The sequence below is a fragment of the Elaeis guineensis genome, chromosome 14 (assembly GCF_000442705.2).
Source record: "Elaeis guineensis isolate ETL-2024a chromosome 14, EG11, whole genome shotgun sequence".
Classification (NCBI taxonomy): domain Eukaryota; kingdom Viridiplantae; phylum Streptophyta; class Magnoliopsida; order Arecales; family Arecaceae; genus Elaeis; species Elaeis guineensis.
In genome coordinates, this window is record NC_026006.2 from 52125727 (window position 1) to 52143611 (window position 17885).

The 17885-nt window shown below is 36.5% G+C and overlaps 1 protein-coding gene across 2 annotated transcripts in view; it reads right to left on the reverse strand.

Annotated features, from left to right (window-relative positions):
* Positions 1-17885, reverse strand: part of LOC105057579 (alpha-N-acetylglucosaminidase) — a 30014-nt gene that overhangs the window by 1914 nt on the left and 10215 nt on the right. For both annotated transcript variants that reach the window (XM_010940224.4, XM_073248384.1), the window contains 8 exons: positions 16596-16702; positions 13830-13860; positions 9649-9766; positions 9046-9096; positions 6327-6436; positions 6015-6117; positions 4178-4276; positions 2465-2575 (listed from right to left, as the gene is read on the reverse strand). In XM_010940224.4, coding sequence (XP_010938526.1) covers positions 2465-2575; positions 4178-4276; positions 6015-6117; positions 6327-6436; positions 9046-9096; positions 9649-9766; positions 13830-13860; positions 16596-16702 — 730 coding nt within the window. The remainder of the gene's footprint in view (positions 1-2464; positions 2576-4177; positions 4277-6014; positions 6118-6326; positions 6437-9045; positions 9097-9648; positions 9767-13829; positions 13861-16595; positions 16703-17885) is intronic.

Here is a 17885-nt window from a genome sequence, read left to right on the forward strand (position 1 = left end):
ACATGGTGATACTACAAGAAAGAGCTCACATCTACACCATGCTGCATAGGAGCATCTTGTGTGCAGTAACAGAGAAGCTACACATGTTTTCTTGTTTAAATCGAGTTATTTGGAGATCAAATAAATTTCGTTTATTGCAAATGATTGGGATTGCCATGTGGTTGAATTGAGCCTTGATAACTGTGTGAACACAGCTTGTCTATGAATCTGGATCCCTTTAGTTGACTCACAAACGCCATAATGCACTGGATTTGACATCCAGATTCCTCGACCAAACATGAAGTGGATCAGCAAGATAGCTGTCAAGAGACAGAAAAAGAAAATAACTGTCCTTAATGGAAATTCTAGATGTATGTTCCTGACAAAGGGGTATTTGAAGTATTTTCATGATCATACTGGAAAAGAAGCATTTTCATGATTGTATTGGAAAAGGAGATAAAATACTGCAATTCCTTATTTTGACAAAAGAAATGGCAGACTAGCACCAGTATTTATCAGCAATTATCTTCGATGCATTTGGAAGTTCAAAATCTGGATCCACAAATATATTTGATAAGGCAAAACACTTTCTTTTCATTTGCTTCCCAAAGAATTGGCCACATCAGGACAAAAAGACAGTCGATAGTGTTTGCAGAAGATCAAATTGAAAAGACAGAAAAGAAGCTCTTCTCTCACTATGGCTTATTGATGATATTCACCAATCAAGAGAATGCTGATGACATTATTCTCATGCCCATTTGACGAATACTCGTACAGGTATTACTACTATTCTGATTTGCCAGAAGCTTAGGAATGACAATGGCGAGCCTTTTGTTTGATCCAAAAAAATTGCTATCAACCTAATAATATCTGACCCAGACATTGCCTGTTACCCATGCAGTGGGTAAGATGCCCTGCCAGACTGCTTTCTATGTTGTTATCTTTCACCTTCTTACAGATATCTCTATGTAAACAGCATACTCTTTTTCCCTCTTCATGGGAACTCTATCTTTCTGCCTTTCATGACCCTCAATGTGTTGAAAATTTTGATGGATAACAACTGCATTACAAGATTTATATCCTCTCTGAAATTTTCTCATCTCTTGGAAACCTAAGAACTATAATGTGATTGCTGCTTGAGTGTTTATTTTACTGGGGATGTTGACAATTTCTCTTTATGCAACATTGCTAGTTAGAATGTTCTTTTTACAAATTTCCTCGGCCAATAAAGTTGCCTACTCCACAAAAACACAAAATTCTTTAATGCTTCCCTTCTCGGTGAAGTCTCAATTAATAGTCCATCATGGCTTTCTTTTTCCTGTCTTGGGTGCCCTGAGGGAGGGGGTTGAGAGTGAATATCTTCATACATAATATTTATATGTTTCCTTTTCCTTTCTCCTTTTATTATTGTTGAGTTGCGGTTCACTTTTCTACCAGGCCTACACACCTCACACTTTTCCTGACACAAACATATTTTTGGCTTGGCATTCCTTTATTTCCCTCTCCAAGTAATAATATAACTTAGACAACCAACGTATCAGGTAATGCCAAAACCTCATAATTAAATTTTGTAATAACTAGATAGTTGCAAGCAAGGATTTATATGTTCTTCATGTCATTCTATTTCAACGACATGCACTGTGTCAACAGGTTACAGGGATGGCACAGGAGTGCATATTTCTGCAACATTTCTGCTGGACCATGTCACCGTATTCTTCCGTGTTGAACTGAACAGTGATACCCACAATTATAGATAAATTTAAGCCCAGCATCCTCACTTTTCTACCAGGCCTACACACCTCACACTTTTCCTGACACAAACATATTTTTGGCTTGGCATTCCTTTATTTCCCTCTCCAAGTAATAATATAACTTAGACAACCAACGTATCAGGTAATGCCAAAACCTCATAATTAAATTTTGTAATAACTAGATAGTTGCAAGCAAGGATTTATATGTTCTTCATGTCATTCTATTTCAACGACATGCACTGCGTCAACAGGTTACAGGGATGGCACAGGGGTGCATATTTCTGCAACATTTCTGCTGGACCATGTCACCGTATTCTTCCGTGTTGAACTGAACAGTGATACCCACAATTATAGATAAATTTAAGCCCAGCATCCTACATATTCTTCTTTGTATTTGCAATTCTTTTTGATCTTCTTCATTGAGTTTTTTCTGCATATTTATTCTAATGATTAGTAAATTTCAAAATTTAGTCACTCACTATAGTTTGCATGTCAAACAATAAACAGCAAAGGTTTCTAGCAACTCAGACATGGACATGACCATAGAAAAAATAACTATCTAGATATCTTTTTTTAAAAAAAACTAGAATATGACAAATAGTAGGCAAGGAAAGTGACATTTACATGTTGCAGCTAGTCAATTAAAGAATCCACTTAACATTATTACCAAGGAATTACCATAAATGATGTAGGACTGCAGAAAGTGAATGCCAATAATAAGATAAGAAACATACCGCAATTCCATCTGTGCAATTGTATATTGTGTGATATAAAATTGTCCATGCTGCTTCAATTTGGGGTATTGCTTGACCATAACGCCTATAAGAGTAGCTCTTTAACCAGGCCTACAAGATTAGCAAAACTTTAATTATAACCTACACTCTTTCAGCACTCGAATGCATCAGCCTCTAAAAATTCATGGTCATAAATCATAATCAGTATGTTATAAATATTTCGGTAATTGAAATAAGATAATAAAAAAGAGATGGCTAGCATTACAAATTAAACCCTTCCATATATGCTTGAATCTATAGGGTGCTGTGCTACCAAAAATTATATAGGGCCGTATATACTTTAGATGTTTATTGGGTAGGATCACTTATTGAACAATTCTGGTTAAGGACTCTTGCATGAAAATAATCTTCATTCTGAAAGGGAACCTGAAACATATTGAAGCGGATTGTTATGTCATTGGAGAGAAAGTGGAGGAAATATATATTATAATATCCAATACAAAATTTGATGAGCAGCTGGCTGACATGTCCATAAATTATCATATCAGACAAAATTATTTGACTGTTGCTCCAGGCTTCGATGCTATGATATCTATGCTGTTGTTTATCGGGAAGTACAGAGGATTGAAGGTCAAATTTTTGTTTTTTATCTGTCCATAATAACTTGCATCACCCTAGTGTATAAGCCAATAGATTCCCTACAATTATTTTTTCTCATTTAACCACCTGGGGAGGGGATGGCTTAGCTATCTAATAAAATATAGAGGTGCATGGCTGGACAATTTAGTCTGTGCAACCATCTTTCTACCTTCCGTATGTTCCTTCTCTCCTTCCTCGTCTCTTCTCTCTCAGTTCTGTATCATTGCTCCTTTATCTAGTCATATGTCTTGCATATAAGGCAACTTCTTTGAAGCAAAGATCTATGTGAGGCTTTTGTCTGTACTGCAAGAAGATATTCGAGATTTGAGCTTTCAAGGTTCCATTGAAAAGAGAAATTTAGATCAAATTTTCATTAGAGACTCTTAAGAAGGTGATGGCTGCCAACATAGAGATATAGATGGATGGATCAGTCTGTAGATTGTGTGTGTGTGTGTGTGTGTGAGAAAGAGAGAGAGAGAGAGAGAGGTTTATAAATTCCTTAAGCATTATCTGGAAGTTTAACAAATTCAGGTTTGGCGAAAGAAAGGTGATCACGAATAAATTCTATGCATTTGGTAATTCAGGAAATTTAAGTTAAAAGATAATAGCTGCTTAGATGTAAAATTCACAACAAACAAAAGGAATAGATGACATCATATAGAAATACTAAATGCAACAAATCAATTTGCATGTTAAAGCAACTAAAGCTTATCTATTATGTCACCATTATAAAGGAATGGAGACAAATGGTGACCTTTGTGAGGTTGCTTTGCATCATTTCTCAGGTCAAACCTCACTAACATTTTCTTCTTCTACAGAGAAAACCAGCCCATGCAACAGTGAAAAAAGAAAAAAGCTTTTTGCTTGTCCAAAATCTTGGGTCTGCTGATAAATGGTGGGTCACAAAACATTGTTTGTTCAACCAGACAATTATATGCAGATAACCTACTAGAAAAGGTATAATCCATTGAACTACCAAATATGAAACTAATACATGAATATTTCTATAAAAGATTATTGTTTCCCTTATGTAAATATATATTCAATACTCAGCAAGCCAACAAATTTTATCACCTCAGGTTGAATTTTCTGATTCCGAAATGCCATTTCAGACATAAGCTCATAGACAACTGGATTCTGTTCTATTCCTTCCATGCACAAGCCAACACCGACCTAAAGGACAGTGTGCACATTAACAAAAATGTAAGCATGCATCCTCATTTTAATAAAAATGGATGAATAATAATATACAGCCTTTAAATAATGAAGAAAGAAGACCTATGAGGAATCAAATGATACACAACGGTAATATTGATTTACTTGAAAAGGCTGTTGATTGAAAGCATTTCACGGTAGTATGTTACAAGGTATGCAATTTAGAGCTAAAGGAAATGATTTGCCTTTTCATGAGGAATGAATGTCACCATTCTTCGCTCTCTATTTGTGCTTTGTGCCTAATAAGAAGCTAATTTTGCTAGCATTATTATGGATTATTGATATATAACTAGCTTATTTGGCATAACTTTGAAAGTCTCTAATCTCCTAGAAAGCAGATAATGAAGAGATTTTTTCTCAGTCAAGCATTGCTTTGTGGCTAGTGTCTTAGGTGTCAGAGTTCATGTATTAACAAAGCTATGATCTTGTGTAAGATACATTATTTTGAGGCAGCAATGAGATTACCTTTTTCTATTTATAATTCTATAATTATTTGGGTATTTGACATTAGCATGAGATATCTACATGGCATTAGATACCAACAATCCACAAGATTATTGCAGGAGACTCAGCCATAACCATCCAACCTTTACCCAAAAATTAGGAGTTGGCTTTATGGATCCTCGTTTGCCAAGAATATTATAGGAGATCTTGCCAATTTATTACGGCCATCTAGGTAGAACTAGGACTCTTGTTCTTGTTTCGTTAAATACACCAGTATTAAGGATGAGGTTGGGAGATATCATTCAAATGGTTCTTGGCTTTGGATGATAACCATGACTTTCTAGATGATGGTGTAGAGATTCCACATCAACCCTTAGGTGCATCACACTGACTATTTGACATGAGAGCATGTCTAGTTGGAACCTACTTATCAAAATTGATAATAATCTCATTGTAATAGCATTTGATTGTCCTCCACATCAAGAGATCCATGTAAACCAATAAGAAGTGAGGACAAGTCATTGTGATGCTAGACTGCATAGATGAAGATTTACATCTATAGTGACTTCTCAGGTGTAAGATACTTGCCTTGAGGATAAATGAGAAACCAACAAGGAATTTACTACTGGACAAAAAGAGCACAATAAAAGCTAAGGGGATTGGTCAGAAAAAATAAAATAAATTTGATTGTTTTCCAAAATTACTTTGATGAGTTTTCTTTTGCATATAAATAGTCGTAAAATATACTTATCATGTACAAATCGTGTAATAACAAATCAAGCTAGGACTGTTGATAGGCAAGTAACCAATCCTCAAAATATTTTCTAACAAAATCCAGAACAACTCCTATGCCTATATATAGAAAGGTACTTAAACAACCAAAAATCAAACTCTAATGATTCCATGACTTGTTCAACCCAATATATACCTATTCTAGGACTTGCTCACACCAAGTTCACTTAAAATAGGATTCTATAACCTATTTAAAATTACATAAAGGTTCCGTAAATACAAAAAAATGAATTATATTATTTTTGTTGGCCATCAGGGTCTAATCAGAGGATATATATACTAATGGAAATTGTTGGTTTGTAAATCCATATCAACCATGCAGCTGAATTTGACAAGTTAACCTACTTCTCAATGCAAAAGACAACATCCACACCAAAGAAGAAATTATTCTAATAGCCATTTTCATTTTTCCTTGTTGAAAATGACAAACAAAATACTGTAAAAGAAACCCATAGCATACCATAGTTGAATTTTGGCTGTCACGAGCATCAATAGGACCTGATGAAATCGCATCTAGCATGCCATACATTTCAATGTTTCCACCAAAGTTGTGTAACATGCACCTGTTAAAAATAGCCAATCAGGAAAACATAGGTCATGCAACTACAATAAGTAATAATTTGAGCTTAAAAATGTAGTATGATAAATCTTTGATCCATGAAAAGTGGATTTTCTACAGCTAAAATGAAATATTAGATCTTCAGACTTTGAAGGGAAGCAATATATTGGAGTCAGAATTAGAAAAAAAAATGATGCATGATAGAATAAATACCAGATATATGGAACACCATAGAACTGGGAGGATGTTTTCCATATGGGTTTGACGTCGGCAAATAAATCCAGCACTATCATCTTTCCTATGGGAACTGAGTGCAGAAGTGCCTGCAATTTGAGTATGATCAATTAAACTATAATCTGTTGTAAAGGGTTTTTTGTTGCAGTAGATAGGCAGGAACAACGTTACAACAATGTCCTTGAAGATGCAGCAATTACTTACATTACCAAGAGATATAGTCATATAATTTAGATGTAACAAAACAAGGTTGTTATTCTAAACCTGAGAAATTAAAAAAATGTCAACAATATAAACTGGTTTTATTTGGGTTAGCCATGTAACTTAGATTCCATAGATGGCTCATTCGAATGTTAAGGGTAGTCAAAAAATCATACACATGATCTTGAATGGAACAACAGAAACCAGTCATAGAAGAAATTCATGTATGTGAAATATATTTTCCAAATTTCTCAACATAATTTAGATAGCTCATTGACATTGTAGATATGAAGAATTGCCAGAGTTTAAATCCATGACCTCACAGGAACAAATACTGTCATCAACCAACAAAAGTTTGTGCACAGTTATGCATACAGATAATAGGCTAATGATTAAAAGTTTTGAACTGGAAAAGGGGCCCTTCGCTTAAAGCTAGTCACTGTATCTTCAGAACAACTAGATCTCATTGGATATTCAACATTCTTTCTTATGCTCAATGACTATGAATTTGTTAGATTTGTATAAAATTATTTGGAACTAACCTTTTCAAATGATAATGCAGTAGAGACTCCTTATATTAGGATTTCAACAACTCATTTTATTGGAAAAAGAGCCAAAGTCTTCAGGACATTCCCAAATGGTGAAAGTTGCGCCAAGATATAGTTTGGATGAGCATCCTTCTTATTTGTTAATTGAGGACTTCTCTGTTAAGCAAGTGAAGCCTCCTGACGAAGTAGGTCAACAACCACTATTTAGCATTTTAGACAAAATAAGGGGCTACGTATTGTAAAAATGCAACTTAGGCATTGTATTTTGAGTACACAAGTATACCCTTCAACATGGCATGAACAAACAAGAGATGTAATACTCTCCTAAATATATCATCCCAATAGGTGGTGGACATATGAATAACCTTGTGGTTAGGTTTATAGATGGGAGCATCAACCAGTGATCTGACCCAGGAATATCTGGACCAAATAGCTAGATTAACCAGACCTGAAAACTAACCTGCTAAATAAAAGGGAGCCTGTTGGTTCCCTATATTTCTATCCAAAATAGCTCAAGTTTTATAATTTACAAGTCTAGAACATGTGAACTTTTAGTCGACCTCATCAATGATTCCTGCTTAATCCAGCCTCCTTTATGATATTATCATATAACAAAACCTCCCCTCTCTATTATTCTGGCTTTTGCCGACCTCTAGTCTCCTTTCCCTCTTTGGGCCTCATCCTCCTTATCCAGTGCTGTCCCTCCTCCCCCTCTCCCCTTCAACCTCCTCCTCTCCTGTTTGACCTTCATGTTTGTCTCTAATGACACTTATCTCCTCTATCATGTGGTTTTTCTTCTCCTCATCAGCCACATTTTCTCTCCTAGATAGCCATGTATCCTCTTCCATGTGGATGCTTCATCGCTTTGCTGTCACTTGACTAATATGGACCAAGTACACACTTCGTCTCAACTCTCAAGTATGCACTTGATGAAACAGTGTTTCTTTCTTTTCCACGAACCAACTCAATTCAATCAGCAATGGTTTGGGCACAAATCCAAGCACTATTCCCAAACATGAAAGATAGTGCCGGAGTCAGGATGAATCCTATCTTCATACAGCCTTTACTTATCTCGCAATCTCTTTTTGCTAGAACTATGGTTGCAAAAATCATATGGCTAGAGCATGGGTACAAAATAGTAATGATGGTGAAAGTGAAATAACAAGTGACAACATGGATGCACTTAAACATGATTATTTAATTTCTAGACACACAGGTATGGAATAAGGAAATCAGTCATTCACATGATAAAGCAAGGTGGCAAGTTCTCTTCTCGATATTTCTTCTCTCCTATATGCAATGACAGGAGCTTGGAGGCTGGTTTCATGTGGCCACCCATCCTCCAAAGCTTGAAGCCTTTGTGGCTTTAGCATTCCACCTCCAAGAAAGGGTTATGGTTTTCCCCATTACCCATGAGCACGACCCTCACCCCTCTCCCTCCTAACTAAAAAAGAAAAAAAAAAAGAGTTGCTCGCATGCCTTTGCAGATTCAACATTTGCAAATAAAAATGCATTTCTCTTTCTCATGCACGTCTTTCAATCAACCCCCGCCAAAAAAGTCAAAAAAAAAAAGTGATCCTTGCATGTAATGGACTCTAGTATCCTTATAATGATAAAGACTGTCACTCATGAAAGAATTGTTCGTAACCATTTGATTATTGGTCGTCTATATATCTCTAGCAAATTCTTAAGATGTGTACTTATCCATGTGTATTCACAGCTAGACAGATAAGTAGACAGATATCATGTGTGTGTGTTGAGGTTTTCAATACCGTGGGTTGGGGTGTATCATTTTTTTTCTGTGGAATAGGACACCGTGCGTATCTAGACCATTTCCCAACTTATCACGTCCGGACAATCAGGATGGTGGAATGCCCCGTCGTCCCACCATTGTTTGACACCTTGACCTATATATACGAGAGAGGAGGGAGGGAGGGAGAGACACTTACTCTCATTTGAGGTGGCTTCCAAAATGCTGCATCTGATGAGAATAGCCAACCCTGCATGCCAGAAAAGGAGTCATGACAAGCACTGATTTGGTGTAAGTGTGTAACATAAGATAAAAATCCTTTTCTCAATAACAAATATGACAAAAAAAAGAGTATGTTAATTAGACAAAAGAATACATATGCTTTTGTCATGGCTCTTTTTCCATGTTATAACTATTTTAAGAGTGTTACCAAACAATGACTCAAATCTCATGGGACAGGGCCATCCTGGTTTTCACATAGAACAGGACAAGTTGTGTCCCGGCACTTAGGATGGTAGATGTCCCTTCCCATCCTAGTCTCGCCTGTCCCATTGTGTCCCATCCCCACACTTGGGATCGTTGGACACCTCACCATCTGATCGGCACTAAAATCACTATCAGCAAAATTCATGTTTCCCCAAAAATTGTGGAGCAAAAGTTACAAATTCATTCGTGCCATCTAAGGAAAGATATGCAATTTCAATTGAGACCATCGACACAAGCTCCTAATAAGCGTACATTGGTATGCAAGGATAGTTAATGCAATTAACCATGTGAAGCAATAGAGTTATTATATTTATACCTGCATCAACCATATAGCATCCTTGTCACCTTTCGACATGGCCTTGTAAATAGCAGCTCCAAGAGATGAGATATATGTCGGATCATTTGTAGGTGGGGAATTTTCATTGAATGTGTCACTGTTAATGATGTTATTAATTTATATTTCACATTTACAAATAATATATGTAAATTCAAACCATTGACAAAGGTAACTATATTCAGCAACATAACCTCATAAAACCACTTATCAAATCATGAAAACCATTTGTACTTATAATCATGTTGTATTTCTCAAAATAGAGAGAAACTAGTAAAACAAATAAATAGATAACAGAAAGGCTAGGGCACTACAAAACAAGAAAATAATAAATATGAACTCCATCAAAGGTGGGAACAAATTGTACAATAACATCAAATAATACATTGATCTTTATAAGATAAAGATAGAAGCAGATATAAATTGTCAACCTAGGTGCAACAACTTGTTATACCTAAGGATGAATTTGATGAACATCATGAAATGCTACTTATATGATATTGTTCATTGAATATTGGAAGCTAGTTAACCAAATAATATCATAGCTAAGTAAATATAGTTATCACCTAATAATGGTCCCAAGTAATCAAGGTCTAGCAGCTATATATATCTACAATATATAATTAATTAAAAACTAGAGGACATTCATCATACTTTCACTAAAGGGTTGTCAAGGATAGAATTGGACATCTTACTAACTAGGGACATCTATAAGTTCAAAGAAATAATGGTCATTGTAGAATATCATGACCAAAGTTCACTAGAGAACTTTGGTGCATGTTTTGTAATAACAAATTAGGCAGTTAGATATATTTTTGCAAGATCAATATATTAACCCTTCTGTCAATGCACCAAGTGCTGAATAGCACTAATAGATAATATGCCTTGGAGAATAATTTCCTGTCCATTGGTTGGGACATCCTGCATTCAGTCAGTAGACAAAAGGGCTTCCCATATGCCTTTGGCTGAAGATCCCATTGGTGGAAAGAAGCGCTTCAAAGGGGACAAGAATTCTCTAGCTAGATTTCTAAATTTTAGTAATATTTAGGTATATTAGAATTTATGAAACTTTAAGATTAAGAATTACCTTGGATTTGAGAGTTGAAATATTTACTTGGAACCATGAATTTGGGGATACTTCATTATTTACAAGTTATGTCCTGTCCTCATCTTAATTTTGGCTAGGATTTCTCAAGCCCTAGTTCTCAAGTAAATAAATAAAAGGAAGACAAGGATATTTACTAGCCTATCTTTAGCCTTAATCGCCTATCTAGTCTCTATCTTGGTATTCTTCCATCCATCCAACTAAGACATCCTCCTCAACCAACATACTTGGCAGCAGACTTAGCCAGGCAGCTAAGCAAGGCACCGATTTGAACTTCCCTCCTTTGCCTATAAATATGGCTAAGGAGGGCAACCTAGGAAGGAAAGGGAAAAAGGTGGATGGTCCTTTAGGAGTAGGAGGACGAGAAGAAAAAGTGAAGAGATGATGATGACGATGAAATCGGAAGCTTGGATTGGATTTTATTGACTTCAAATTGTAAGTAAACCTCTCACCACAAATTTGAATTTCAGATTTGGTTACTGTTTTTGCTTGATATAAGCTCACATGTTGTTTTGGATTTCTAACCTAAATCATCTTTTTAAAAACTATGATGTCCATTCTATGTAATTTTTCCATGCTTGAATTAAATTTTGTATGTTTTCAAATTATGTTTTTTAAAAATAATCAATTCTAAGCCTAAGAGTTGTTTTAAAACTATAAAACTCCAATTAGTTTTCAAAACTTAGGATTTATTGTGTTTTCTGAAGTTTGTGCCAATTTGAAGTTTATATGTTGTTCCAAGGTTCTAAATCTCAGTCTTAGCTGTTTCTTTTGATATTTCTTTGGACCTCTAGCTGGGTGGCATATGTAGTGTCATTCAAATTATTGATGAGGATTTACATGGACCCCTAGCCAAGTGGTATATGCGGACCTCGAGGGTTTTATGTGGCTTCATCCACATTAGCAGGGAGGACTTAAGTAACCTCATCCATTTACCGATTCAGTCATCAGGATATATATGTTCTAATGTAGTTTATAATGAGGATTTTGTAAGGTCTTAAGGCATAAGTGAACCTTGGAAAGAGAATATGGAACTATGTGAAATATAAGAGTTTCTTAAATATAAATTATGCTTTGGCCATCTAATATTGAATATGTATACGACTTATGATATTCTATAAATTATTTAGATTCATTTCTACATTTGAGTTTGAACCTTTATAACATCTTATTCTTATATAAAACTATGCTCTAGGAATTTCATAAAAATGATTTCAAATTATTTCCATATATAATTTGGTCATGTGTTTCATATCAAAGTCATTTGTGTTTTAGTAGACCATTAATTTCGTTAATCATGGTAGGAATATGCTTGCTGAGCTTTGGAGATCACTTCATTTATTATACAATATTTTACAGTGATAAGTGAGAGCTCTAGTGGACTTATTTGAAGAAGTTGACTTGATATTCTTAAGTTGAATTTGGATTCAGTGGTTGTTGAAGTGGCATTGGCAACGCCTCAATTTGTGTTCAGTTGCTTACATTATGAAGGTATGATATTGTGTATAAAGGCTATGATTTTAGTGTGTAAGTGAATTTTACTTAAGAGATGGATTATGGTACAACTTCGGTTATGCCATGTTCAATCTAATGGTTTCTTTGAGGATGTCAAATATTAGTGATATTTCTTCGAGGATGATTAAATTTTAGTGTAAATTTTGAATGACTTTGATGGCCACAGCTCAAGATGTGAGTAAGTTCAAATTTTGGCCACGACAGTTTGATGAACAAGAGATGGAGCTCCTCGGTGCAATGTTTCATGGACATGAATGAGAGAGTTGGATTGAACACCCAATTATTTTTGTAACAAGACCTCACCCAAAAGGGCTACAGACAGAAGTCAATTAATTGGGGTCCTTGGCCTTGCTCAAGTATCCAAGATCTTCCAAATACACTCCAGATTTGGGACTAAAGCCATATTTGGATGAATAGTCTGATCTGAAAGTTGGGGTGCAGCATTCTCATTCAATGAAGCTAATTGTTTTAAGATGAAAGCCAGTCATTGTCAGAAGCTTCCATTTCACTGGACTTCAGAGTTAGTCATTGTCTGAAGTTTCCACTTTAGTGGACTTCAGAAAGTTTATGATCAGAGGAGGCTAACTAGAGGGTTGTAATCTATAATCTGAAAGTGACAAGTTCTGATTTCTAGCAAGTTCAGAGAAAAGGCATATCCGCCTTTGGTAGCTCATTTTGTCTGGATTGAGTTGAGATGACCAGAGGAGGGAGGACTATTCTCTGACAGATTCTTCAACAGTTGAAAACATAATTGTGGTCTGTAGGAGTTGCACTTTCAACATGTATTAAAAAGGTTGAAAAAGAAGCAACTCAACCATGCTCAGAAGAGTTTTGCTTTGAAGAGTGCATTGATTTCTAAAATGATTGATTCATCAGCAACGTAATTGGACATGATTGACTAGATGATGGGGTTGTTCTAGTCAAGGCCTTCCAGTTAGACAAAACAAGGCTCGATTATACAGATTTTGATGCATCCATGACTGTCTGCCCGTTTTTCTCCTTATTTCTGCATATATGTTTTCACCAAAAAGCTCAAGCTCTTAAATCTGAGCTCGGGCCTCAGGGTATGAAATAAGAATGCAGGTGAACGAAAATTTGTCATCCACTTTTCAGATCCAACAAGAAATCAGGTCCTGAACAACGATTCAGGGCAATAAAATGTCTGGCAGAGTAGAGCCCTAAAAATTGTTTTGTTGCAGATTAGTGATAATGAAGGAGTAGATGATTCAGTTAAATAAATAAACTGCAATTTTTGCTCTTTACTTTTATTTAAAATTTATCTTCTATTAGCAATATTACTAATCCTATGAGATCTTATTTTCCTGGAAAGCCTGAATTTCTTGAAATAGCTTCTTAACCATGGTCTTGACAAGTATTTTCAAACTAAAACATGAAGGATTAAATCATAGCATCATATGATTTATGAATGATATTGATTATATGGACAAAGCATTTAGGGAAAAAAATCCAAGTATTTGAAGGCTAAATTGATTATGCAATATCCAATATGAACCATTTAAAATGCAAAAGAGAAGATGATTACCAATTGTAGATGTCAGTTATATCTCCATATTCTGCAAGTTGTAGAGGTAGCCAAAAATTCAAGATTACAACCAATAAATATACATTATATGTAAAGTATAATTAAGTAGAAAAGAACAATGTATCAATCTAAACTACACAGACAATCAAATTGTAACAAAGCTAAAACCTATAATAATAAATGGTGTCTTAAGTGTGAATTTTAATGAGCTTTTATTGTTGAAAAGTTTAGTTGTTGCCCATGCATTGTTTACAACAGAGAATAAGCATCCATTACATGTTTGATATCACATATACCAGAACAAAATCATACTTGTTGAAATTCTTCCTGATAATATATTGAAGGCCAAAGAAGAAAGACCTCCAAGGCAAGATCTTAAATGATAGACGGCTTCAATCACTCAATCAAGAGCCTAGGAGGATATTTTAGGCCCTTATCCTGCCACGAGGAGTATCCTTTGAGTCAAGCTCAAACTTCCATGCATGTAATAAGACCATGATTAGAAGATTGGAAGAAACTATCTCGAAGATTGGAAGAAACTATCTCTTTTAAGGGAGCAGATCAGTTTAGTCTTAGATCTTAATATATGTTTGGATCTTGTATCTAGAATCTAGATAATGTTTAGTGTTGGCTAATGAGTTATATTATGTGCAGGACCGTCTCTGGAGTTCCTGGTTTATGTATATTGAAATTATTTAAGTCCTATAGTAATTGCGATTTTTGCTTAGTTTGAGGTGACTTTGAATAAGGGATTCATGGGAATTTGAATGTTTTAGTAGGAAAGGTTTTGGGTGTCCATAAGGACAACTACTTAGTTCGTTTAACAACTTAGATTACTAGTGAAGGCCATAAAAATGCCATATGGCCAGAAACTAAAAATCCAGATGTGACATTTTTGTTTTGTGAAAGAAGAGAGAAGAAAAGATCATGCTATGATAATTCTTTTCTTCCTAAAATTTTCTATTTCTTTCAGTCTGTCCTATTTATTCTCTTTTCCTCCTTTCCTTTTCTCTAATCCTTTTCTTATATATGATATGTTTTAATTCTTTAATTACTATCTACTCCAAAGAGATTGACTTCAGCGGATAATTACTATCGTGGTTATTCCCTTTCATCACATCTTTAAACTATCTCGCCTCCATTTGATGTTAAAATCTGCAAGCTGTATCCAGATTTCTGCATAGTTTTGTCTCTGTAATCTGAAATTCACTTAATGATCAACTCTAAAGTGTCTGGAAGTCCCATAAGACCTTTAGAATTTCCTACATTTTTAGCAATTCTCTAATGCACACAGAAGGTTCAACTCATCCCTGGATCGTTTGTATTCACACAAAAGATATTATTTCTGTAATCAAAGCCCCTAAATTTTTCTAACCCTTAGCTTCACCTAAGCATCACAAGCCCTCTCTAAGTTAACCAGCATCACTAGTAAAGCAGTTTATTTTACATGTTCTGCTATCATGCATTCCATGTATACCTTTATACCACTGCAAAAGACTTTAAAAGATATATCCCCATTTTCTCTTTTGTTTTTAGAAATGATATTTAGTAATCATATAATTCTCCTTTACTAATTGATTGCAAATTATTAATCAAATCATGATTTTCAGAACCGTCCCGAACCGGACGGTTCGGGGTGTGTCGTACCGGACTAGTGGGGAAAATGACACATGCCAGTGCAGGGGAAGAAAGAGAGGGAAACAGAGAAAGAGAGAGAGAGGAGGAGAGGGAGAGGCCGCCGGAGGCTGGCGGTGGCCCTCTATGCCCGCTGAAGGGCCACGGAAGCCTCTGTGGCTCGATTTGCTTAATAGGGCTGCTGCAACGAGCGAAAAAGAGAGAGGGGGGGAGAGGCCATCAGAGACAGAAAGACAGAATGGTAGAGGGGCCGCCGGAGATCTTCGGATGGTCGTTGTGACCACCGGACGATGGAAGCAGTGCAGGTAGAGTCGCGGCCGCGGAATAGGGGCGACCACCTCTGTTCACGCATTGGCCCTTTTTTAAAAAGGAAGATGAACAATGAAGCCGGCATTCCACCTCTGTTCACGCATTAGCCCTTTTTTAAAAAGAAAGATGAACAGTGAAGCGGCACTTGGTTTGCCGGCTTTATTTTTTAAGAATTTTTTAAAAAAATTTGAAAAGTAAAGTCAGCAATCGGTTTGCCGGCTTCACCATTTCAATGCTTTTTTAAAAAAACTTAGAAACAATGAAGCCAGGTTCACTGTTTCGCCAGCTTCACTGTTGTCGGGCTTTTTTAAAATACTCCTGAAACAGGAGACTTAAAAAAGCCCCCTGTTTCACAGCCGCAGAGTCGGAGGTGGCGTTTACGCCGTCTAACGGTCACGGCAGCCAACCGACGGCCTTTTCACCGGACCCCCCTCGGTCCGGTTCTTCCCCCCTCTCTCTTATGTCTTTTCTCCCGCAGACGACGCGGAGCCACAATGGCCACCGCAGCCCTCCGAGGGCCTGCGCAGCCCTCATGTGGCCATCAGCGGTGTCTCCACCACCTCAACCTCCTTCCCTCCCCTCCTTTCTCTCTTTTCCTCTCTTTCTCTCTTTTCCTCCACGGTTCGTCCCTTCCTCGCTTCGTTGGTTCGCACTGGTTCGGTCCAGTTTGACACGGGGCCATGTCGGACTGTGCTATCAGTCGGACAAAATGGCTACCAATACCGGTATTCAAAATCTTGAATCACATAGTTCCCAATTCAAATTTCTATGTCAGTAATTTGTAGATCAATTTACAGCATTTATCATAATACAAAAGTGCACCTTCCACTTGCTGTTTAATAAATGCCTCCCCCACTTCAACAAATAAAGTATCTGATGGATCAAGAAGATATGTACAGCACCAGCGGGGATTACCATTTACAGTGTTCCTGAAATAAAGGCAAAGTTGAACTATCAGTGAGGAATTCCCATGTAAGAAAAGCAGCATCTTTAATTTTGTGTTCTTCTAAACAACTAAAAAAATCATTATACATGTGCATAAAGATTTTAAACACAACCTAATGCAAGTAGAGGATATTTTTGATACAAGCCCAATAGCAACATCCTACCTAGTGCTAAGGTAGGTAAGTCTTCCAGCCAGATATATCTGCATGTCATAGCAGATATGGCCCCAGTGTTCTGCAAGACCAAGTGCATTGCCATTTGATCAGCAACTTGAGTACAAAATTGTTTCACTTGTTGAGTTTTATTTTGACTTTTAAGCATTTATTTTAGTCAAGTTGTAAGTGTAGAAAACTGATTTAGAGTTGTTCAGTTGGGAACCAACTATTAATCCTAGTTGTTTAACAAGAGAGCCAAATGATTGATTAATTAACTCACTGAATAAACCATCTAATAGCTTGCAGTCATGTTAATTGGAGATAATACGAAGTTGTAATTGTTTTACTAAAGAGCTGCTAGAACTGTCAAAAATACTGGTTTTGTTATTATGTCGGTACATATATCAGTTTTGATCAAATTTTAGATTGTTTATGAGATTTAATTTATCTGAGTCAAAAGGTGGAGTCTAGGTTCAGTGTCGAGCATTGATTGCCAAACCATGCCGAACCGGCTGGCTCGAGATGTACCGAACTGGTTGGCTTGGGATGTAACGAACCAGACCAGTTGGTTATTGATATGGTTCCGGGCTTGAAATAATAAATCCCCTTTTGAAACGCTCGCAGCCATCACACACACACAAAAGAAAAGCTCTCTACCTATTGTGACCCTTTGAAACAATAAATCTTCCTTTGAAATGCTCATTGCCATCACCAAAATAGAAGTGCTTGCTCCCCATTGTGACCCTTCGAAACCCTCATCTCCTCTAGTCTCCTCCCCCCTCTCCCCTTTTCTGCCTCCTCCAACCCTTTGAAACTCCAAGGGAACCTCTCTTTGATGGCCCTTTGAAATAGCCCTTCGAATCATGGTCACTTCTTTCTTGCTCACCAAGGCTAAGGCGAAGGCTCCGTGCATTACCTCCCCCTGTTCCTCTCACAATAGGGCTAGCATATTTTGATTGTGATAGGGCCGACATCTTTTGACCGCCATAAGGTTGGGTTGGGATCCCATGGC